Source organism: Protopterus annectens, chromosome 13.part0 (genome assembly GCF_019279795.1).
Source record: "Protopterus annectens isolate FY-2018-M chromosome 13.part0, PAN1.0, whole genome shotgun sequence".
NCBI lineage: Eukaryota > Metazoa > Chordata > Ceratodontiformes > Protopteridae > Protopterus > Protopterus annectens.
The window spans coordinates 523,012,411-523,037,959 of NC_056747.1; the positions used below are offsets into that span (position 1 = coordinate 523,012,411).

Genomic DNA, 25,549 nt, shown 5'->3' on the forward strand with positions numbered 1-25,549 from the left:
CTATTCTCTGTCTCATATCGCCTACTTAGAGGCAATCTCTGCTTGACTTACAAAGCCATGTCTGACCCAGCTCTGTTAGAAATGCTACATCTAAAGAAATCTCAATCCTTCCACACTACACGATCCAGAGACCTCAACCACATTACCACAATAAACAGAACAAGCTGGAGGGACAGGTTCATAACCCAGAGACTGCCCATGCTATGGAATAGACTTCCCATACATGTCAAGCGGAGTGCCTCAATGGCCGTCTTCAAGAGAGATCCTGATGAGTAGATGGGAAATAGAAAATTCACCCTGGGGATCACTCCAGTGGCTCTACTTGACAGAGGTACTGGGAACTAAGGTCAGGTGGCATGATGCCAAGGTAATCCTATGGGCTAGGGTTGTAAAGGCTCCAGAGCCATTAGCCTAGTACACACCTATGAACCTATATATTCTTCATCACTGATCTCTGAATCTTTCTCTCCTCTCTGTCTTCTTGTTCTTTATTTTATCCTTTTCTTTTTCTAAATCTTCAGTTTCAATTTCCAGTTCTTTTTCATTTTATTCTATATCCTCCTGTTTTGTTCACTATCATTAAGCTGTTTTTTTATAGTCCATCCATAAATGCCCTGTTTGTTTACATGTATAACATTCTAGTTCACATTTCTTTGCCTCACGTCCTACTTTCCCATATATATAGCATTTCTTTTTATCACAATTGTTCACAAGATGTCCTTCTTTCCCACAAAAAAAAATGTTTTTTGCTGTCCCCAATACAAACACCCCTATTATCATCAACACTTGGAATATGTACATTTTTTCCATTTTTCAAAACATTGCAATCCCATCCCCCAGTCTACAAATCCCTACTGTCACAGACCTTTGAAATGTCTGTCATGCCTTTAGAAATACTTTTTAAATGCTTTTCAAAGACTCTCTTTCTACTTCTCTTCGAACCTGTATATGTATTTTTTTTTGTTTCTTGAAAAAAAAAAAGCTTTTACAACATAACTATTCCAAAGATTATCATTTTGTCTCTTTTCATGCTCACATAAACTTTTTCCATTTCATGAACAGTTTCAAAAACAATGTCACAAAATGTCTCTATTTATTAAAATGAAAGCTCTTACCTTTTGGACTTTCATATCCAAAGGTAAAATTATAGTGTCCCATACCTCAAATCTGTTAAAAACATTACTCTTTTTACTTTGCATCCTCACCACAAACTTCTTTTTCATGCAGTCATTTCTTTTTTGTTTTTGCTCAGGAATGCTTCCAATTCTCTAAGCATACTTTTTTGGATTACCTCCAACTCTTCCTCTTCGATTTCCTCCATTATCTCTCCCCAAGAAATGTCTATGCAATTCTCTGGTTTAGTCTGGTTCAGCATATCCTCTAGTACATCATCCCATAACCCTCGCGACCGGAGGGCTGTAACACATTCTTCCTTGCCATCTCCTCCAATTTCACAAACATATTTTCGTAAAAAACTCAGAATCTCTGCAAACATCTGATTGCAAGCTGGCATTCACCTCTGCTCCTTCCATCTGTTTCTCTCTACATGCTGCACTCCCTGCTGCTAGTGTGCCAGGAATGGGATGTGCAAAAGTAATCATGGCTAGTACTTCTGCGAATACTGTTCTCTAATGAGCAAGTTCCCTGATGCCCTGGCCAAATTTCTAACTGTATAAATACCACCTTCGGTCTCCCCTGAAACAATAGTGGGATTAACATGGTCAACAAAGGATAAATGAAATGAAAATAAATGAATAAACATTTACCACAAACACTCTGCTGTCCCCAATTTCAGTACTTTTTCCCTCTACCACAATTTCATCAGGAGCGGCTCTTTCTGCGGGTAGGATAGGTCATGGTTGCTTTCTCATGGACAGATTTGGAGCATATACATGTGATATGCCCTCTCAATCAAAACTAGTCCAATTGCTTATTTGTACTTGCATAAAATGAATGAAGTTTATTTCTAGTTCTTCTGGTACAACAGAAAATCTCAGGTTTTCTCTGTGTTCTGTCTTCAAACTAAGCTACTTTTTAAAAACAGCTTTTCTTTAAAAGCCTCATACTCTACCAGGCTATTTTTGTAGTTTTATTAGTTTATCGAAATAGCTTTTTATTTGAGTTTATATATTCCTTCAGTGTTTCCCTTATTTTAAACATAACTTCTTTTTGCTGAAAAGCTGCAAGATTCTTCCTTCACAGTGTTTATCTTCTTTTCTGGCTGATTTTTTCTTACTTTCTCCAAATGCATTCTTTGTTGGCATCCAAGCAGTACAGCTCTTTGCCAGTTACTGAATTTTACCCACACTAAACTTTTACTGGCTTTTCATCCGAGTTTCAGTTTTCACGCGGGGAGACCTCTAATTAACTGAAGTCACTGTAAAAGGTACATTAAATATTTTTTGTCTATACTGCTCCTTCAATCAAGAAGCTGTACATCACCAACAGTAATTCTTACATAGATTTGAACTTAGCAATTCTGGAAATACAAACAATCCACTGGAAGGTGATGGTTTATCACTTCAGTTACTTATAAGATCAAAAATTTAGGAAGGATTCCTATATTTACTACTTAGTTGACATCTGAATGCTAAAATCAACTACAAGAAAGGCAAACTTGAGATAAAGATTCTTCTCCAATAAATGTTAGACCTCTCTCTGACATGAAATAAGGAGGTACTACACTTGTGTAAGTTACTTACCATAAATTAGAATTCTATGCTTACCATAATAAATTACCACTGTCTTGCCACTTCAGTATCTCAGACTAGTTGCCACAGACACTAGTCAGCTTGGCACATGAAAACTTTCCCAGGTTCTAGTTCTTTTCTTACTCCCATAATGCTTTGCACCTCCTCTACTATTCCAGAGCTCTGAAATGGCCTAAAACAATAAGCACTTGCAATCACACATCCATAACAGTAAGAAACATGATTTCTAAAATACAAATCTCTCCAGAACTCATCAACGAACGGAGAAGAAAAAACGGGCATGTTAAACTGGATGGCCATGGATCATGATCAACAGTCACTGTGTTAGGTAAATGACACTCAGATGTTACATGATCCAGTTTTACACTAACAACTAGAATGTTCTAAGCTCTTCCTCTTGGGTAGAATCATGACAGAATGCTGCTGACAACAGTAGCCTTGAAGGCCAAACGGTACAGTGAGATCAAGCCCAGCATACAGTACAGAGAAGCATATGTTGCAGCAGCATAAACATCATCCAATGAGGCATTTTTAAAAAAAGCTCGACATTTAGCCACTGCTGTAGTAGAATGTGTCTTGAGTTTAGTATACAAGTCCTTGTTATTCTTTAAGTTACAAAGGGAAATGTAACTTGAAAAAACACCTAGACAATGTGATTTTGGACATCTTTTGACCCCACTCTGTTTAATGCATACAAAACAAATAACTGCTCATCTTTTCTAAATTCTTTATTTCTATCCAAATAACAGTATAACTTCCTATGAACATCTACGCAGTATAGGATGCATTCTGCCTTATTCGAATATCGAGCGGAGGAGACTGGTAAATTGGGAGACTGATAATTTGTCTCTGAGGCTAACTTTGGCAAGCATGAAGGGTTAGTCCACAGAAGTTTATTTGTGAAAGATGGGTGAATACTTTGGAACTCATCTCACTGAGGTAATCTCAACCAAGACCAGTATTTTCCTTGACAGCAATTTTAACTCTCCTTCACTGTCTGGCCCAAATGGGGGTAAAATCAATTTCCCTAACAAAGCTTAAATCCCATGGGGGCTCTGGTTCCTTTACTAGGGATATCAGTAAAAAGAACCTTTAAGAAAGACTTTATAGACCTTCAAGGATGCTAAGCAGGAGTGCTTAAGTCCCTTATGAAAAGAAGAAAAAGTTGTCAAATTTAATTTTAAAGAACAGCAACTCCGATTCAAATAAAAAATCAGAGATAAGCAATCTGAGACGGCAGGAACTGGAGCCATAAAGAGATTCAGCCTTTTGGATACTGCCTAAGAAGAAAACCTTTTTCATTTATTTTTGTAACTTACTATAGTGGAAGGTCTCTGGGCAGTAGTCAAAATTAGGATCACTTCAAGTAGATAAGAAGGATCTGTGAACATTACTGGAAATACAATAACCTTGCAATTAAAAGCAAGGGGGGAAGGTCTGGATAAAGCTTTGCAGATGGGTGAATAACCATGAAGCATTTCAGGTAAAGAGTTTTTTCGACTTGGCAAGGCTAGATAAGGTAACCAAACTTGATGGATCCAAAATGCAGCTATGAGAATAACACTGGCATTGCTTTCTTGAGGAAAATCAGAATGAAGAAAATGGAGAAAACATGTAGAGGAGTCCTGATGGCCATTTTCCCACTTCAGCATCCTAGAGAGTCTGTCTTTGTGAAGGAATGAAGGAAAAGAAGCTGCTGTATTTAGTGTTGATTGAGGAAGCAAACAAGTCACAGCAGGACTTGCCCCAGCAGAAAAACAAAGTTTTCACACTAACAGATTAAGGAACTACTCATGAGCCTGTCACGTACAGAACTGGCTTGACAAGGTATACAGGTTGCTATTAGAAAGCAAGGAGACAATCTAGGCCATTGCCAAAGCCACATAGTCTCACTGTGCAGCTCATAAGAAAGACTCCTGCTCTGCTTTGTTGATACAATATACCACAGCAATGTTGTTAATACAGACTGTTATTGTAAACTGAAGGAGAGAGCTGTGGACAGGCTTGCACCATTACGATAATCGCCCAAAATTGCAGAATGTTTTAGTGCATTCTGACCTCTGTATGTGATCTTCCTTTGGACTGTCTGCCTAAACAATGCTCCTTCCCAACTGAAAGGAGCTGCATCCATGGTGATCGTCATTGTAAAGGACTGGGGGGAGCTACCCAAAGCTAATCTAGGATAGTGAAGCCATCAGGCAAAGTGCTGCCTACAGGTACAGCAAATTCTGACTACAGAAGATGCAGGATGCCTACACTGGATCTATTAAACCTTGAGGGTCAACTGAAATACCCTCATGTAAAGTGTTGCAAAATGGACCATAGAGACTGTCACTGTCATAAGACCTAACACCATCATACATGTACTGCACTATATACTAATGATATTAGAGACTGTACATTGGACTGGAGAATGGAGATCCTGGCTTGAGGAAGAGTTGCTCTGCAGGATTGTGTGTCTAAGTGGCATCCTCTGAATATTAATGCTTGCAACAGCTCCATCTGGGACTTTGCAGTGTTTACCTTGATCCCCCAAACTGAGACTGTCAGACTTCAATCAACACCTTTTCTGTGAGGTTGCAAGGATCAAATCATCCAAAAAAGGGCACCTTTTGGTTCTCCGATAAGCTGCTATGGCAGATGTGCATTTGGTGAATACTGTGGGGTCTGGAAATGGCTCACTATGACCTAAAAGCACAAGTACATCTTGAAATCCCTGGCAATTTTAATATGCATACAGATCTTCTGGATCTTCACAGAGCACATCCTGTCTCTTTCCAATAGGCAGGAAAGGAAAGAAAAGAACCTTAAACACAATTTGTACCCCTTTTGATGTGATGGGACCTACAGGATTGCTCTTTTTTTCAGAAGGCTTTGAACCTCCACACTAGAAACACATTATATATGGGAGGGCAAGGGTAAGTGGCCAGGGCTAGGTCTAAAATAGAGCTATTTAGCTTCTGGAAATAATCATCTTTGGCCTCTTGTCCAGTGTAATGGCCAACCATGCAGATGAGTGGAAGGACATAGGACCCATGACTGTGGTTGCCACCAGAATAGGACAGTTGGGCAATCCATCAGTAATTCTGATCCTGGCCCCCCAACCCCCAAAGGAGGGCTACAGAACCCCATGGATTTGCTGATTCCCTGTGCAATACTGTCAGCAGCCATTCTGAAAAAAATCACATCTTCATTACTCAATAATCAGAATGTTGTTATAAGCCCTGTTGGCCTTTCTTAGACCAGAACATTTGGGCACTCCTTTTAGTCCGGGAGACTATTCACTGAGGAGTAGGGAACTTGATGCCAACAGCTCAAAGTACCTTGCTCTTTTCCAGGTTTTCTTTCACCTTTTGATGGAAAAGGTCAGTCCCTGTGAAGCGAGCACTGCAAGTATAAGTGTCACTCGTCTGGTCAGAACAAAACAGATGAACATCTGTGGGTTCTGTTCAGGCAGATTTATTGCACACAAACACATCAGAAATGAGGCTTTGTAACTTAAACTTATAAACAGACAGACTACCACACTCATATGTGTTAATACTCTGGCTGTTCTCTCAAAGTGGCACTGCTGCCTGCATGTGCTCTGTATTTATATGCACGTATTACATCTGGAAATGTTTCTTAAAGGTACATATACACACACTGATCTACATCATCCCTGTTTGAGAAATAGTCCTTAAATGAAATTACAGTATTCAATGATATGCAATTTAAAGAAATGTTCTTTTGGCATGCAATTATATAGAACTAATCATTTAACTTGCAACATGCAATTATACAAAATTAGCCACATAAAACAATCATGTCCAGGTTGCTCTGTATTTTACACTAGGTCTAGAAATACAACCTGACCATGTAACATAAAAGTAAGAATTGGATCTAGTAACAGAGACTGTCTTCAAGGAATGTTCAACTTTGGGGACATCATCAGGAAAGGGAATGGACCAAGACATGTTCTTTGGTACAAACATTGTCAGGGTTGCTCTGAGATCTAGAGTCTTTATCACAGGTAAGATGCTGTGATATCATTTCTGATACAGGAAGAAGTCTGTCTTTTTCTCCTGTATTCTATACCCTCAGATTCCACTAAGTAGGATCTTGGCTCAGTACATTTACCTCTCACTTGACCAGTTCCATCAAAGCCTTTCGCTGTTTGCACCCTCACGGTCTCTCCTTTTAACGGACAAAGAAATCTGTTTATTTTGTCATAGCTGGACTTCTGAGAAGAACACTTCTTAGAAAGTTGGGCTTTGATTGCTCTGGTGTTTTTAGCATTAGGCACCAACAAACTAGAACTGATAGGCAAGGTTGTTCCGGTTTGCCTAGACAGAAGTCTATGAGCAGGTGAGCCAAGTAGGTTGTCACGGGGTATATTTCTCAGATTGAGTAAATTCAAGAAGATATCGGTATTGTCACGCTTTGACTTCTCCAGTAAATGCTTTGCACACTGTATTGCATGTTCAACAAGGCCGTATGACAGTGCATATTCAGGACCGCTAGTAACATGGATAAAGTCCCACTCTTTTGCACATCTCTGAAACAACTGATGGTAAACTGAGAACCATTGTCAGAAATAACTTTGTGTGCACTACCATGGACTGAGAAATTACATTTCATCTTAGTAATAACAGCACTGAACGTTAGGTTAGGTAGCAAATCAATCTTAAACCAGTTCAAATAAGAGTCTACCAACACTAAGCAATGTTAACTGTTCCACTCAAATATGTCAGTTGCTACTGTTGACCAAGGTAGTTCAGGAATTTGGCTTAGCAAGTGGCTCTTTTTGCAAATGCGGCTTATTACTGTTGCACACTGAACAAGAAGAAAGCACTTTATCAATGTATTTTGATAGAGAAGGCCAAAATACTAGTCCTCTTGCCCTTCTTTTGGTAGAATTGGAACCTTGGAGGCCACAATGCAAAATCTGAATATATTTGCATTGTAAGCAAGTAGGAACAACTACTTTTGGACCTTTGTAAATGATATCACCTTCCATCAGCATCTCATCTCTGTATGGAAAGTAAGGCTGCACTTCTGGCAGTACACAGGATTGCTTTGATGGCCATCCTGCATTGATGAAGTGGTTAAGCTTTTACAAAATTGGATCAGTCTTTGTATGATCTCTCAGCTCATCAAGTCTTGTGGTAGAAAAATTACTCACTTCCATGACATTAAAGTCAAAATTCTCTGCATCAAGTGTTCTGTAGTATTTCTGGGTGGTCTGGATAAGGTATCAGCCAGATAAAGAAGTTTATCCCTCATTTTGAAATTGTACTTTTGCAATTTCAGCATCATTCTTTGTAGTCTTGCTGGAGCGGAATGCATAGGCTTATTTAAAATAGTGACTAGAGGTTGATGGTCAGTTTCGGATTGCTCGGCCATAAATATAATCATGGAACTTCGAACTTGCGAACACAACTGCCAAAAGTTCCTTTTCAATTTGAGCATACTGCAGCTCAGTTTGGGTAAGAATTCTAGATGCACAGGCAACAGGTCTGCCCTCTTGAAGAATAACTGCACCAAGACTGAACTTTGAAGTATCACAAGAAAGAACTACTGGTTTGTGGACATCATAGTATCTAAATGTAGGCGGGTTAACAATTTGAGGTTATCAAATGCTCTCTGGTGGTGTTCTAACCATGGCCATGCAACACTTTTGGGTATGAGCTCTCTTAAAGGTGATGATAACTCACTAAAGTCAGGAATAAATTTGCCCAAATAGTTAACCATAACAAGAAAATGCTGTAGAACTTGGACATTGTCTGCAGCTGGCATCTCAAGAATGGCTGCTTGTTTAGAAGGATCTGGTCATAAACCTCTACTGGTAAATAAATTACCTACATAAGTAACTTCTGGTAGTCTGAATTTAGACTTCAGAGGGTTGATTTTTAAATTCACTTCATGAGCTCTGCCAGAACTTTCCTGAGGTTTCTGTCATGCTCTGCTTCACCACTGCCTCCGACCAGTAAATCTTCAACTATTATTGCACAGGGGTAGCGTGAAAAACTTAGCTCCATTGCACACTGAAAGATTTCACTGGCAGAATTTATTCCAAAAGGCATCCTGAGGAATCTGTATCTACCAAATGGGGGCTGAATGTAGTCAGTAGTGAAGACTTGCGATCAAGCATTACTTGCCAAAATGAACTATTTGCATCTAAGACAGAAAAAACAGTGGCATTTGGCATGAGGGCTGCAATTTCCTGGACTGTACGCATAGGATGATGTCTTTTTAATGCCTTGTTCAAGTCTCTTGGGTCAATGCATATTCTGATTTCATCTGAATTTTTCTTAAGAGCAGCTACCATAGAAGACACCCACTCAGTTGGTTCTGTGACTGGAAAAATCACACCTTGCTGCACCATTTTGTCCAACTAGACCTTGACTTTGTCCTGCATAGGTATTGGAACTCTCCTTGCTGGTCTGACCACTGGACTGACCTCTGGGTCTACTTTCATGGAGTACACAACTGTACCTTTGTCTAGCTTATCATAGAAAACATCAGCATACTCTGAGAAAATAGCTTCAGTAAAGCTGGAACTGGGACATGTGCTTATATGATGGACTTCTTTGGTAAAAGAAAGCAGTTTCATTCTCAAACTGTCTCTGAGACCTAATAATGACTGTACGGGTCTTCTGACTACATAAAATTGCAAGCTGTAAGTTTTCCCAGCCGAATGGCGTGAAAGCACTACTGAGCCTTCGGTCTGAATCTCTTCAACTCAATAAGCAACAAGCTTCACGCAAATGACCAAATTAAGTTGCTCACCAGCCCTCACTTTAGCAAATGTTTCTGCTCACATTCCATTACACTTTGAACCAGTGTCTACTTTCAGCTCTGTGGGCTTTCCATTGATCAGGATAGCACAAAATACTTCATTCTTTGCCAGTAAATCTACTGGATTAACCTTTTCACCGACCACTGATACACTATCTACATAGAAAGTAGAGTTGCAGCACTCTATATGATCAACTTGCTTTTCTGAGTGACCATTCCTAATAACTGAACAAGGCTTGCTTGATTTACAAAACTTTTGAAAATAATTATTCTATTTTTTACACCTGTGGTATTGCTGACCAAATGCTAAGCACTTCTCTCTTTTAGACTCATGTTTGGCACCACAATTACAACAGTTAACAATAAGACTTGACTTGGGTTTTGTTGACTCACTCTTATATTGCACTGAGCATGTCCTTTTTACTGGGCTAGTCGTGGAACATGCTAGAAAGCTACAGGTTTTCCCTGCCACACCCACTGGGGTTGGTGCTACCATGTGCTTAGGCCTGTTTCTGCTTGCCACGTGCTGCATGCTGTCTGTGTTTGCTCAAGAGGCTATTGAAACCACCCGTTTATCTCTTGCAAGCATACTTGTGCCTTTCTGTGAGCTCATGAATTTGACAAATCCCTTTGCTTTGCTTAACGTTAAATCAGTGTCACGAAGAAAAATCTTTCTCACTGCAGCACTCTTAATACCACACACAAGCCTATTCTTTATTAACTCATCTTTCAAGTCATCAAATCTGCACATTTTAGCTTTGTTTCTCAAGTCAGTCATATAAGCTGCAAAAGTTTCATCTGGCCTTTGGGCTCTTGTATAAAATAAGTGCATCTCTATTGCAACATTTGTTTGGGGGTTGCACATTTCTCCAAATTTAGTTTTTAAGCACTCAGAATCCTCCCTTGATTCAGCCAATACCACAATATGATGTTTTTCTTCCTCTCCTGCATATACTTCTGGTACATACACAAATGAACGCTCTCTTTCAATAGCTTCTGACCCAGCTAGTTTATGCAAAATGAATGCCCTCGTACATGCATCTTTGTCAGAAAAAGTTGCTTGTATGAAAATATTGTATTCCTGCTCAAATACTCTCCAAATCTGTGCTATATTACGATTAAACACAAGTGGACCTGGTCTACGAAAAGTCACTGCCATATCAACAGACAGTAGTGAAGGTGCTTGAAATTATGTACGAACATACACATAAACATATATGCCAGAACTTGCAATTATGCCCAATAACACGACATACTCTCTGAAATAACTGCACTTCACCAAATAAATCTCCGTAGCACAAGAACACTGTGAAATCACTGTACTTTATGAAACCACTCCTTATCTGTGTAAGAAATACTTTGAAATGACTGTATTTTGTGAATAAACTGGACACAGAAGAATGTCAGAGTAAGGAACACTTTGAGACAAATGCACTTTGCAAATAAACTGTACAGAGCACAAGAACCTTTCAAAATAGCTGTACTTTGCAAAATAACCCTGTACAGTATAAGAAACACTTTGAAATGGCGGCACTTTGCAAATAAATGCATGCAGCACAAGAAGCTTTTCTAAATGGCTGTACTTTACAATATAACTGTACTTGCACACAGCAATCTCTTTGAAATAACTGCACCACAATAAAGCACACACTTTGCACCCTACTTCGAACAAGTCTAGTTAAGCTTTGAATGGCTTTCGTAAATGCAAAATAGTAGTCTGTGCCCAAACACTGTCTTTTTACTAAAAACATGCAGTCACCTTGCTTTTTAAGCTTAATTTGTCCTTTTATTGTACGTTTATGCCCTATAAACTGTTATTATGCTCCTTATACTTTTCTTGTGCCCATTTTACTTTAAACATGCTTGTTATGCAAACCAAAGTAATTCTGAGCCCCATACAGATAGTTTTGCTAGTTTTATCAAATATCATGGTTTTGAACATTTAGTTTAGTTAATAATGTGGTTTGTGCCTTATAAATGCTCCATTTCATTTTCTTTGCCAAATAAATCATTTGTGCAGTTTTCTTTACCTTTAACTCATTTCTGGCCCTTTTTTATTTGTCTGAGCTCAGTTTCACTCAACCTGCTTAGTCTGCCTTCACCTTCAACTCTGCACCTCATGGCTTGAAGAAATTTTTCTCTTAATCCCACTTCTGGCACCATGTCGCTTGTCTGGTCAGGATAAAACAGATGGACAGCCATGGGTTCTGTTCAAGAAGCTTTATTATACACAAACACATCAGAAATGAGGCTTTGTAACAAACTTCAATAAACTTATAAACAGACTGACTACCACACTCATATATGTTAACACTCTGGCTGTCCTCTCAAAATGGCACTGCTGCCTGCACTTGTTCAGTATTTATATGCATGTGATACATCTGGAAATGTTTCTTAAAGGTACATACACACGCTTTCATCTACAATAAGAAAAATCACAGTGGTGAAGCCAGGCATGCCTGTGAATAATATCTGTTCCAGCTTCCCTCACTAAACAACTGATTGTGCTGTGCACTAGTCTTAAGGCAAGGCTTGAAATGGTTGATATAAATGACACCTGCTACATTTTGGAGCATGTATTACAGTGCTGCAACATTTTGTAATTTTTGGTAATTTCATTAGCCAAATCAAGATGAAAACAGATCATATGAGGGAGTTTATCATCATGATCAAAGAATAGTGAACAGATAAGCACATTTCCTAAAATAATCATTCATCCTAAGATCCTTATTACAGGGATAGATTGATGGATTCTGTTCCACAGGTTCTCTTTTTAGGGTCAAAGCCACACCAATAGCAACGGTTAGCAGAGTGTTCATTTAATGCTGTCAATCCTATGGAGATTAGAGGAGACAACAAGTACTATGGGAGTACAGGAGGAGTTACAGCCTTGGAATTTTTTCAGATGCAAAGCTGACTAGTACCCTTGGCAAGCAGCCCTAAATATTATCAGTTTCACTGGTGGTGTAGAGGTATAAAGCCTCTATAAAGGCCCAGGCAACCAAGTTTGATTAGTGGTCAGGTGTTTGCTGGCGATAAAGGAAGGATGAGTGTGCCTATAATAGAGGAAAGGAGAGTGAGGGGTGATAGTTCATTGGGTTCTAGCAGTGGCCTGTGCTGTGAAAGAAAAATACCATTGTTGGTTTGGATGAGTGTCAGAAGGAAAGGAGGCATGCCTGTCCTATGGTATGTTAGGCTAGAAGAAAACAACCCAATCTGCTTAGCATGACACAAGCTGTTATAAGGAAGGATGGAAGGACTGATGAAGCCTTTAGTGCTAATTCTGATTCTAGTCTTGTATGGTAAGGCAGGCTATCTAGTCATGGAACAGCCTACCTCCCCTCTCCAGAAATGCTGATAAGGAAGGAGCTGGTGAACCAAGAAGGAGCCAAAAAACAAAAACAAACTACTCCTATATGATAAAATGGACAGGCTGGATCATGTAAGACCCAAGGATCTTTGAAGGCCAATAAAGTGTTATCCATGGCTATCCACATTCTCATTTCCTTTGATCTGGCCAGTTTTACTAAACTGTCCCTCTGCCCTCTGAAGGTTAACTAGGCATATGTCTGCAAGAGTACTAACGTAGCTGGAAAAGGACTGCGTACAAATCCAATGTTGTCATGGTTTCTCTCTCTCTGATTAATGGAGAAGGAATGCCCCAAACAGAACCAGTAGTTACTGTAACAACTCCTCTTTATCTTAGTGCAGTTATTAAGGAGTCTCAATTCTCACCACTGTCTCCAGTAAAGGGTGTCACTAAAAGCAGTGATAGAAATACACAATTTTCCCCTACAGTACACTGGGAATAGGGACTGGACTATATGCTTCCCTCCATGCCCCCAAATGAGTCTCCACACTAACTGCTGCAGAGCACAGTGTCCCAGTTCTAGGTATCTGACACACTCACTCTTAACTGTCTGATATTCACACACAGACACCCTCTTGGGAAAGACTGACACAGATTTACCTGCTGTGTTCCTTTGCCCAAATTACATGGTAGTGGCTGCCACCAGTCAAATGCCACAATACCCTTCAAAAGGGGTGTTCAATTAAATTGGGTAAAACAGATATTGATACAAATGGTAGCATGTAAACTAAGTAGTGAGGCTTTTTGGAGTGGCCCTGGTGTTATTACAAGAGGCATAAACACTCTCAAGTTATTAAAAGTATTCACTAAATAACCAGCCACAATGAGTAGTAGTATAATATTTAATAAATAAAAGGATTTAAAACATGTAAATACTGAATAACTGATTCCAGTAAACAACAGAGTTTCACACACAGGAAATATGAAAATAATACTGTTGGATAGATCTCACATTGATTTTAGAAAACCCCTAACTATCTGTAGTTCCCTGACTATCTGAAGATTAACCGTCCCTATGTAATCTAAATAACTCAGCAAGGCAAGATTATATTCTTTCTTCTGCAAGGCAAGATGAGGAACTATGCCCATACTCCAGGCTGTTGTCTGTCCTCAGTGACTGGAACAGCTACTCTGGAAGCAACTTGACTATTACTGCTGAACAGTTCTAGAAAACAAACTGAACAACTGACTCAGAACCTGTTTTTATAGCAGATTTTTTTAAAGTAACATGAAGCTGCCATGGTAATTCTACTCTCTCATATTGGACTTTGAAAAGTAAACAAACAGCTGCAGTGAAGATTCTATTCTCCCAGCTCTGCCACACAATAGCATCACATTTAGGTTAGCTGACTCTGGCATAACATACATGCAGAATTCTCTTAAAAAAAGACGTACATTTGGTCAGCCAGAACAACACTGTTTGACATTCAAACATCTTGCATAAATCAGAGTGATAATCAAGACAAACTTATTTACAAAATTATAGCTAGTCATGGTGGCACAAATAATATCTAATATCCTCACATTTATGACAAACAAATATCTAGTAATGAACCGAGTATGAAAACATGCAAAGACTGATTTAAGACACTATTAAATGTGCATATTCAATAATATTGCAAAATACAGAATGTATGTAATTATATATTAAATTCTGATTCAGGGGAAAGAAGAAGAAAAGCTTTACTGGCACAGTGACCTTTCTTCAGGAATAGTCATTGTAAGACATTTGTGCAGAATCCCAAGAAGTACTTTGTTACACAAGAAAGTGAACAGTTACACAATCTTCTGAAGCAAATTCATGCAAAAAATACATATAGCTCTGTCTCTAGAATGTATTTCATTGTAGTTCCATGACATCTTGCTCAGACACATTTCTGAAGTATGTAGCTGAAGTCACTACCACTGTAGTGGAATCCATTCAAGCAATATCTTGTAAAGTTTTATTATACTCATCATAGTGAAAAGCATTACTGGAAGTCAGCCATTTAGCACACATTTTGCATGGTTAGAAGCAGGCATTCTCTTCCTTTCTTGAAAGAAACGGATGATTATGTTTTTCAGAAGGAAGAACTTTTCTTGGTGTAGGATCTTAGTTGCCTGTATGCAGAAAATGCTGTTATTTATTTTGATGGTTTGTAGCAGCTAGGATATACAACAAAGATGACTCTAAGCAGTATGGAAGGATTAGCCTTCAGTGATACCATACCACTATGAAATACAGTATACTGCAGCTTGCATACTACGACTTGCGAATTTTAAATCATTCTTCTATCAGTTACTTCAACTAGAAAGAGGGGTTTCTAAGAAGGGTATTCAATGTCCACTGAATCAGCTAGTTCAAAAGAGGTAAAGCAACTTTTCAACACATGGTTCAAAACATATGGAGGAGGAGTGGGGCTTCTTGCTGAACTTAAAAGAACATCTTCCCAGAAAGAAGGCCATAACAGACAGAACTGTTGCTCTCTGGAGATGAACACAAGCAGATAGCTGCACAAACATGTGCTTTGATAGAAGAGATGTGGTGAAAGTAATCCAACATCACTGGGACAGATCAATTCAATGTAATTGAGCCTTTACAGAAAATCCAAGAAATATTTCCCATCTCTAAACATTAACTGTTCTTGTAATTTTAACATTTTTTGAGAATATTCTATATATATATATATATATATATGTGTGTGTGTGTGTGTGTGTTTGTGTAGAAAAAGAATGATGAAGGATTAACTGGAAGACTCAGTGCCCTGAGATTGAGATATAGCATGTTGCTGAGTTAAGAATTTATGTAGTACACAGGCCATGGAGGAAGACTGAAAAATGTTATCAAAAGAAAAAAAAATGCATGTTTCTCTTGACCAAGACAGACATACAAAATTTAGGCTGTCTCTGTCTAGTTTTGCTTTCAGAAGTACTTTTTGATCTGGAGAAAAGGGCATATATCACAGTCTGACTCCATGGAAATTAAAGGGCATCAAGGTTCCACACAGCCTCATGAGGAATGAGGACAAAAAAGGACTGAAACAATTTAGATGTGTGGCAAACAAAGCCACCATTGTCCTACCCCATTTCAGTATAATTGGCTTGAATATCACAGGATCTAGTTTCTATTTATGAGACTGACTCATATGCCCGGTGACAAAGTCTGCCATATAGTTCTATGATCCTGGGAGATGTACTGCCAAGAGATGAAGACATTGCTGAATGATTCAGTGCCAGATAAGAATACATCTCTGTGCAGAGATGCAAAGATGTAGTACTTCCTTTTTTATTGATATTCTAGATTAATATAGCATTACCTGTTCTACACTGAAGGATTGGTAAAGTAGACATTAAAAAAATAGAAGTTGAAGTTATGGAGTGCCTGCGAAGTGAAGAATTTGGTATGAAATGAGTCCCCAAAGTAAAGAGAAACACGAAGATCAGGATACATTTGAAGAAATATGGACACAGGAAAGAAAAAGAGATTTAATATATATATATATATATATATATATATATATATATATATATATATATTTATATATATATGCAAAGGAGAAAGCAAAACTAATTCAATACAAAAAGAGCAGCACCAAAGATATTTGAAGAGAAATACAGGCAAAGGAATATGGACATAGAAAACTTTACAATACAAAAAAGTAAGAAGACAAAAAGAAAGGAAAAGTAGAAAAGGAGATTAGTAATGGAGAAGTTAAAGAAATAGAAACTGAGGTTATGCAGTTCCTACAAAGTAAAGAAGTCAGTGTAGAAAATCTAATTCAGAAAGCACCACAACAGGATAGAGCAATGGACATCCAAATTAAGGGGAAACCAGTTTAATGGGAAACAATTGGTCAGGTGCCATATGAAGATGTTCTGGAGCCTTCCACATGAAACCAGTATAAACGTTCACTTGAAGCTGGACAGCAAGGGAAGGAACAGGAAACTTTGGAAACTCTGACACAGTCAATTTTGAGGAGTGATAGGCCAGTGAGTTCCCAATGACAGAGCAACAGATAGCACAGAATGAAATTGAAGACAATGTGCAACAGGAAGATGCTACAAAACTTTCTATAGAATGCCCGCAGAAAATGGAAAACAAAAAATGTGACATATTAAGATCAATGAAAGAAAAAGACCGCAGGTCAATAAAACCCAAAAAGTCTGACGTTTGACAAAACAAATGAACACAGTAATTAGGACTGTCCATAGAGATCCATGCAATATAACAAAAGTAAACAGGATATATTACTGTGCAGCTAAATTAATAATTATTTATTTATTTATTTTAGGTAGAGGAAAGAATACTGGTGGGAAGAGAGTTCCAGACTTTTCCAACGGCATTTACCACAAGAACACAGGGTGGTGAGGGAAAGGAAGGGGAGAAATGGAATGCCATCATGGAAGTATCGAACAGATAAAACTATAAATTATGCCAGGGTAATCCTATGGGCTAGGCTTGTGAAGGCTCCAGGGCCATTAGCCTAGTACACACCTATGAACCTATAAAGCAATTAAGACAAGAAGTGTCACTGTTAGAAGAGTATAAAAGAGGGAAAAGATCAACAAAAAAACTCTGAAAGATGTGATAAAAGCAATGCCAGTATTAGAAGAGATCTTGATCTATCATGCAGTATCACAAATAAACAAAATCACAGCACAGGTGGAAAAACATAGAAGATACATAGATAAATATAACGGGAAAGTACAAAATAAGCAACTTATTGATGACCCAAAATGTTTTATAGAGAATTAGGAAACAAGGTAAAAGGAATTGAAAGGCCACCAAAAAAGAAGAAATAGATATATTTTGGAGAAGGATTTATGAAGATCCTGTGGAACATAAGGATGCTAAATGGATAGAAGTAGTAAAAGAAAGAATAAGAAGTTTAAAGGTGCAGGATATGAAATGGGATGAAGTAACAGCCAGAGAGATTGAAACAAAGTTAAGAAAAGCCTCTAAATGGAAACCCCCAGGCCCAGATGCAGTACCAGACTTCTAGTTAAAAGTATTAACATCTTTGCATGAAGATTTAGCCATGAGTAAGAACTATTTATATGTGCACTCCAAACAGACACCAACCTGGCTAAGAGGAAAAACAATGCTCCTACTTAAGAGCGAACCTGCAAGCTAGCCCAAAAATGATTGACCAATAACTTGCCTTCTGACAACGTATAAACTATAAACGTATACTGGAATTGACACCGACAGAGTTTATAGTCATTTAGACGAAAACTCAATTATGGCAATAGAACAAAAGGGTAATAAAATAAACTCATATGGAACAAAGATCATTTGTTGTTAAATAAAGTCATGGTGGAGAACTGTAAAAAGGGGAAGAATCTAAGTATGGCATGGTTTGACTACAGAAAAGCATTTGATAGTATCCCACATTCATGGATAAAAGAGTGCTTAAAAATGTATAAGATACATCCTACACTGATCAACTACATTATAGTGACCATGAAACAGTGGCAGACCACTTTGCAATTAAGCCATGATAAAGGACAAACTATTATCCCAGGGATAAAAATTCAAAGGGGGATATTCCAGGGTGATTCCTTGTCACCCCTGCTATTCTGTCTTGCCCTTAACCCATTAAGCTATCTACTTAACTGCTTAGGCCATAGCTATAATTTGGCTCCTAGAAAACAGCAAACTGTAAAGACTTCTCAACTTCTCTTTGTCGATGATTTGAAACTGTATAGCTCATCTGATGAGGAACTGAAAGCACAACTGCAAGTTGTCAAAACTTTTTCAGATGATATAAGAATGTCATTTGGCCTTGAAAAATGTGCAGAAGCAACCTTTAAAGCAGAAAAACTGTAGCACCAAGAAAACATCAATTTGGAACAAGAATGGGATATAAAAGAACTTGAGCTAGAGAGAGTGTATAAATACTTGGGAACTGATGAAGGATCAACAATAAAACATGAATAAATGCGAATAAAACTTAGTAAGGAATACTTTAGAAGACTTAAATTAATCCTGAAAATAGTGTTGACATCTAGGAACAAAATTCAACCTATAAATCAATTTGCTATTCCTGTCCTAACTTACAATTTTGGATTGATTGACTGGCCCCTAGACAGGAAAACAAGAAGATTGCTTCATGCTCACAAAATTTTTTATAAAAAATCAGTGCATACCAAGATTATATATTCCCCGTTCCGAAGAAGAGATAGGTCTCCTTGAAAGTGATTACATGTATAGATCTGCAGTCGTGGGACTGCACACATCTGCTGACCTCACAAGACCCAAATGTAGTGCAAGTTTTGAAATATGAGGAGAATAAATCTAAGATGACTTCTCTGCCTAATCTAGCAGAAGCATGTCAGAGTCAAGCAGGAATGGATGTCAAACCAGAAGTAGATAAAAATCAGGCAGAAACTGAATGCACCAAAAAAGACAAAAGAAAGAATATAAGGTGCAGGACCAGATGAGAAGGCAAGAAATGTGGAAAATGCATAAATATACTTGCAAGTATAGAAAACTTTTGGAAGAACCTCATGTTGATCAGGATCAAACTCAGGAATGGTTAAGGAGAGGCGAATTCAAACCAAGAGATGAAAGGTTTATATTGGCGGCCCAAGATAGTGGGATATGTACACATTGGTTTACAAAGTTGATTGAACATGTGGGAAAAACAGACAAATGTAGGTTTTGTAAAACCAAATTGGAAACAGCTGCATATGTCATTGCTGGTTGTGACATACTAATGGAAGAAGGACTGTATACTGAAAAGCATAACAATGCAAGACTGTTGCACTGGGGATTGTGCAAACATTATGGTAATGAAGTTGTTGAAAAACACTGGAAATATGAGCCAGAAAGCATCATAGAATTTGCAGGCAGAAATGAGAGCAATGGGGAAGAAAGATACCCAGACAGTTCCAATAGTAGTAGGAGCAACAGGTCTTAATGAAAAAAAGAATCTCAAATTATATTTAGATGTGTTACCAATACATGTAACTCCATACAAATTGCAGAAGGAGTCATTACCTGGCACATCATGGGTGTTGCAAACAGCACTTCTGGCTGACATCAAAGACTGAAACAATATTAATTTCATGAACTTTAATCATACTTTGACTTAGGAATGGGGTCCATTCCTGTCATGGTATTAGAAACTCAAAAGACTTGGCGAAATTAAAAAAAAAAAAGGTAACCACGATTGTTCTAAAAGGCTGTCAAACCTTTGCATCATCCTGGAGGAAATGAAAATAGTTTATAAAGAAACTCTTCTTGTTAAAACCGGCAATCCTGAGCTGAAAGCTGCTGAAGTGGACCCCCTGGTCATAATTCAGAAAGTTTACTGTCAATTGCTGAGATGCTATTGGAGGAAGCAGAGGCATCCTTTGGACAGTTGACTACAGTCATCCAGTAGCAAAACTTCTTCACTGAATGGGCAAGGGTATCAAATCATCACTTCTTTGTTCTGTGGGAAAATCCACCGGGACTAAGTCTATAATGATGTCTATGAAAGTTACTGATATTAGTTACAGGATACAGACATGACTTTTTGTAACATAACAGTGACCCCAGGGACTGCATCACAGAAACTACACTATGCTCTTCTGATGCAGTGCAAAAACTGCTCCTGGGACTGGGCTACTACTGACAAACTCCAAGTATGGGAAGATGGCAATGTTCTGTTTTGTTTTCTGAGATGTGCAGATATTCCCCAGTCTGATTCTCAGTTGGGGTGCTTCCTGGCCAGAGTCTGCATGTTCTTGTAGGATTTCTCTGGGTACCCTGGTTTCTTCTCACATCCCAAGGACATGCATCAGGTGGACTACAATTCTAAATTGTCCACAGGTGGATAGATGTATGTGTGTGTGCAAATGGTGTAAGGCTCGACAATCTACTTTCATGCATTACAACAATCTTTTGTAGTAGTCATGGGGTTCTATCGGGGTCTGACATGACTCAAAAGCACTGGATAGAATGACCCCTGTTTTATTAGGTGTGTCATTCAATTTGTAATGATTACATTTGGTGCCAAATTCATGCACTTGATTCAATATGGATCTTTTGACAAATTATTATACATGTTGTGTAATTAAGTGTCCTGGCAGCAAAGCTACAGGCTGTACAGACCTTGCCACATATTTTGCACATCCTTGATTTCCTATCAGAAGGAAGGATAGTTAGTGGTACACAGACTTCCTTGTCTGAGACAAAAAGGAAATAGGGAGAAGAGCAGAAAGAAGCAGCAGCCTATTTATTTATTTATTGACATTTGATTACCAGGAAAGTACAACTGGGTTGAAACTCAATTTCAGCGGAGGCCGAGGGAGAACACCTTGAAATTATTACAAAACATTTTAAGAACAAAAATTTTACAATCTTCAAAAATAAAACAAAAACATCTGCACTTTAAATAATTATAATATAAAAACAATGAAAAATTATTTAATATTTAAAGAAATTTTAGACAGTTTGGAGAGAAATTAAAGGTAAGTTAGTCTAATACAGATAGGAACTGCAATATGAAGTGAGGGAAAAACAGGCTTATGGTATATTTAGACAGAAACTCAGGGAAGATTACTGGATAGCAGTACGGAAGTAAGTGAAGAAAGGAGAGTAAAGTGGTATAAGGACAGAAAAGGTAGTTGATCACATTTAGGGATATAGTTTATCCTGGTTTTGAGCAAGAACAGAACCATATTTTAGCTATGAAGTCTTTCAGAGTGGTTTTGCAAGATGAGAGGAAGTGTATAGACCTGATGGATACAGGTAAGGAGTTCCAGGCCTTAGCATCCTTGTAAGAATACAGACAATGCCCAGCAGATTTGTTAGGTTTGTAGACAAACAGGAGTTTCTGGCCACTGGATCACAATGACTGACTGGGAACATTATTGTGTAGAATGTTTTATAGTGTTGGACAGGCGGATGGATGCTGGATAATTTTATACATGGTAAGAAGCTGCGTATATGTTAGTTGATGTGGCAGTTCTAACTAATTAAGGCTTTTCAGTGCTATACAGAGGTGGGTTCTGAAAAGGGTATGTGCTACAAATTTAGCAACTTTGTTATTAGCATTGTTCAAGTTTTAAGTTTTGTGAAGCCTGGAGGTTAGTAAGGACTGATATATAATCTTGCCTGTCAGCTGGTGCTCTATACAGTCAGTATGCCCTTCTTTTTGGGGTGCTGTCAGTTAAGTACCAGTGTGTTCAAAGATAGCTTTCATAGCATCCTGTAATTTATGAAACACAAGGTGAATCAGCCCTTTTTTTTACACTGGCAATCACACCATCTGCAAAAAAAAACTCTTTCAAAGGGAAGAAATGTCTACTGTTGACCAACACAAAAAATTCACCCATATCAGTTTATGGTTTCTGCAAAGGTTATACCCACCCACAGGAGAGTCAGGAGTATTGAAAGGAGGCTGCCTCAAAATTAGGAAAACTAGATGATACTGTCTGCCCCATACAGAAAATGTCCTCTTCTAAGGCCAAGAGAGGATGGTCTTTGCTTCTTTTTTATTTTCCTTTGTATAAGCTCTGCAGGATTGACACACATTCCTCATTTTTAGATGAAATGCAGACCTACACTGGCCCTGGCTTGGGACCAACATATGGTGATGGTGCAATTCATCTTCTTGAATAACTTAAAAGTATTGTCTCATACAATGGTTTGTAATCTACAACAGGTAGATACATGACAACAGTAATCATAGCTCAGAAAGAGACAAATAGTACAGTTGTGTATGTAAACTTACCATACCAGTAGATGTTCAAATGACTACTGATGCAGAAGCCTAAGCTATATGGGTTATATCCTGTACAGGATACAACAGATTGCCAGCTCCCAAAGCATTCAGGGCACCTTCCATGCATCTGAACAATTAGTCAGCTTAAGCTGAGCTGACTTAGGTTTGGGTGACATGCCCTTCAGAGCTTTCATACCAATAGAGAGAGAAGGAGGCTAAAGCCCTATGAGAACAATGCCAGAAATATAATAAAACGCCCACACACTGGCATAAAAACAAACAAAACTAAGGGGGCTGGAGGGAGGGAGTGGCTACTCGTAGCAGTGATCATTCGTGCATCTACTGTTAGGGTATGTTTATTTACACAATTGCATTATGTTCTTCATAAGGATGAGTGCTGCAGTAGCCAAAGATATATGGGTAGTTTACCATAGCTTAAACTAGCTGGGAGGAGGAAGGATAAGGGTCTAGGAGCCCCTGGATAATGGTTTCATCAAAGCCTGTCCTAAATCTGGAAAATGAATGCAGTTTATAGTGGTTTGTAAGTGTGCACAGATGAACAAGTTGATGCTTCTACAATACTTCTACCATCCAACCTTTTCCAAAAGGCCACAGATGAAGCCAAGGCTCTGGCAGAGTGAGCCTTGATCCTGTCTGGAATTGCTTTGTTGTTGTGGATATAGTAAAAAGTAATAACATGAGGCAACCATTTTGAAATAGTTTGTTTTAACACAGGTTGTCCTTTTTTTTCTTACCTTCACAAGAAATTAACTGATCAGAAGCTCTGAAAGATTTTATCCAGATAGCACCTGAATTATCTGTGGACATCCAAGGTAAGGAGTTCCTTTTCTCCTCACTTTTTATGTTCTGGATAGAAGATGGGGGGGGGGGGGTAGCTTGGCTTAAGGTAAACGTGAATACCAATTTAGGCATAAATGAAGGACTGATTCTTAAGGAAACACTATCTTTGTGGAAAATGAGATAAGGTTAACCCACTGAAGCTTGCAAATCAGAAACTCTTCTTGCAGATGTCAGAGCAATTAGTAAGACTGTTTTCCACATTAATAAGTTGGTGTAAATATAGCACAGGTTTTTCTAATAGAAAATTAAGATCCCAAGGAGAAGCCACCGGTTTCCTAGAAGAAAAAAATATTTAATAAAAACATTTTCATGTCATGTTTCATTCAAAAAGGGTGTCCGTAGACAGACATGTTGAAATAGCTGACAAGTAAACTTTGACTGAATGGGTGAAGATTCTTTTGGTGGCGCCAACTAGAAAACATTTTCTATTTGTTATATGACTTTCTAGTAGAAGGTTTTCTTGCCTCCATAAATACCTGCTGCATTTCCTCAGGGAAAAAAATGTTTAAAAGGTATTAAAATTCTATCACCTAGGCACTCAGTTGTAATTGTTTGGGTTCAGAATGTATCAAACACACCTGGTCTTGTGTGAGTAAATCCAGTCTGTGAAGAAAATTCTGGTAATTGTTATTGGCCAATTCTAAAAGAAGGGAGAACCACTATCTGGGCCAGAACAGAGTCACCACAATTACCTTTGGGAAGTCTTTTGGACTCTTCAGAATGACGCCCGATATTGGCAGAAAGGGTAGAAAAGAATTTAGGAACATTCCTGTAAAAGAAAAAGAAAATGCATCCATTTCCATGCCTTCTTGCATGGAGTCCTGGAGCAGAATTTTGCCAACTGATTATCGTGAGGACAGGCAAACAGATCTGTTCACAAGTTCGTAACTGTAGCCTACCCATGCATCCCAAATCTCTGACAAGTTCTGGTACCCTTTGTAAATGTAAGCAGGTCTTGGGAGATGAAATGTTTATAAGCAGGGGCATAGGAGATTACTCACAGCTGGATCAATTCTTGGAAGATCTCCTGATTCAGTTTCCATTTTTGAGAGTCTGTTCTGTTACTGCTCAACTTGTTTAATACACAATTTTGCTCTGACAGTGTGCAAAATTAGTATATAATGAGATTGTGCTAAAAATCATATCCCAGGCTGCCATGGCTACTCTGGAGGTCCTGTTTCTTTTTGGCACCTCTGTGCCACTGCTTTTAAAACAATTGCTTTTCAACAGCTTGCTTGGATGGTTTACTTTGCTTTTTAAAAAGGTTGCGGATGGAATAATGAATCCCTTGATAAATGCAGAGAAGGAGGGCTGAAAATTTTGAGATTCACCGAATCATCTTTTCTTTCTCATCATACTTTTTAATGGCCTCTACATACGAGGGTCCAAAACTTAGATGTTCTTCATGTTTCACTGTTGCAGTCATCACATTTGGGTTATCCCTGCCAGGGTAGCCCTCGGACGGCCCGAATACCAGAGACTTAGTATTTCTGCATCGGTTGCTGTCGCTTGAGGTCTGACACTAGGTCATCAGTGGTATAAAGGAAGGCATCCGATGCCATTACATCATCATACTTTTTAATGGCCTCTACATACAAGGGTCCAAAAATTAGTTCTCTATTCAAGGGAGAATTGAAAATCTCATTTTTGACATCCTCCGGGAGGGGTTTGGGTATGCAGCCAGGCAAAACCCCTCAATAGTTCCAGTGATAGCATCCGTAGAAGTGGCATCAACAGAAACATAAGCACATTTCAAACAGTGGGTAGTCACTTGAGACACAGAAAAGACCAAATTGCACAAAGCAGATTTATTCTCACAAGAGGAAACAGATGCCAAAATAGTCCTCATTTTCTCACAAGTGGCAAGCATAAACTGAGAATTCTTAAAAAAAAAAAAAACCTGCAGAAGAATACACTTTTCCCCAAATTTATCAAAAGTTTTCCCATCCTTGTCAAAAGGAGATGGACTGATATTAAACATACGCAACAGCTTGATTCGCTAAAGCCATAGCTGCTGGGTCAGACCTGGCATGTGTGCATTAAAACATAAAAGACTGAGACACTTTATAAAGTCTATTTGCTTTTTTGGAGGCAGCAAGCTATCTGTCAAGGAAACTGTAGAGTGTGACAAA

The 25,549-nt window shown here is 38.4% G+C and overlaps 1 protein-coding gene across 1 annotated transcript in view; it reads right to left on the reverse strand.

The window, feature by feature from the left end:
• LOC122787927 (peripheral-type benzodiazepine receptor-associated protein 1-like) overlaps window positions 1-25,549 on the reverse strand; it is a 1,795,954-nt gene that overhangs the window by 660,390 nt on the left and 1,110,015 nt on the right. Inside the window, exons 20-21 of the mRNA XM_044054852.1 lie at window positions 24,110-24,186; window positions 1,292-1,443 (exon numbers count right to left, since the gene is read on the reverse strand). Coding sequence (XP_043910787.1) covers window positions 1,292-1,443; window positions 24,110-24,186 — 229 coding nt within the window. The remainder of the gene's footprint in view (window positions 1-1,291; window positions 1,444-24,109; window positions 24,187-25,549) is intronic.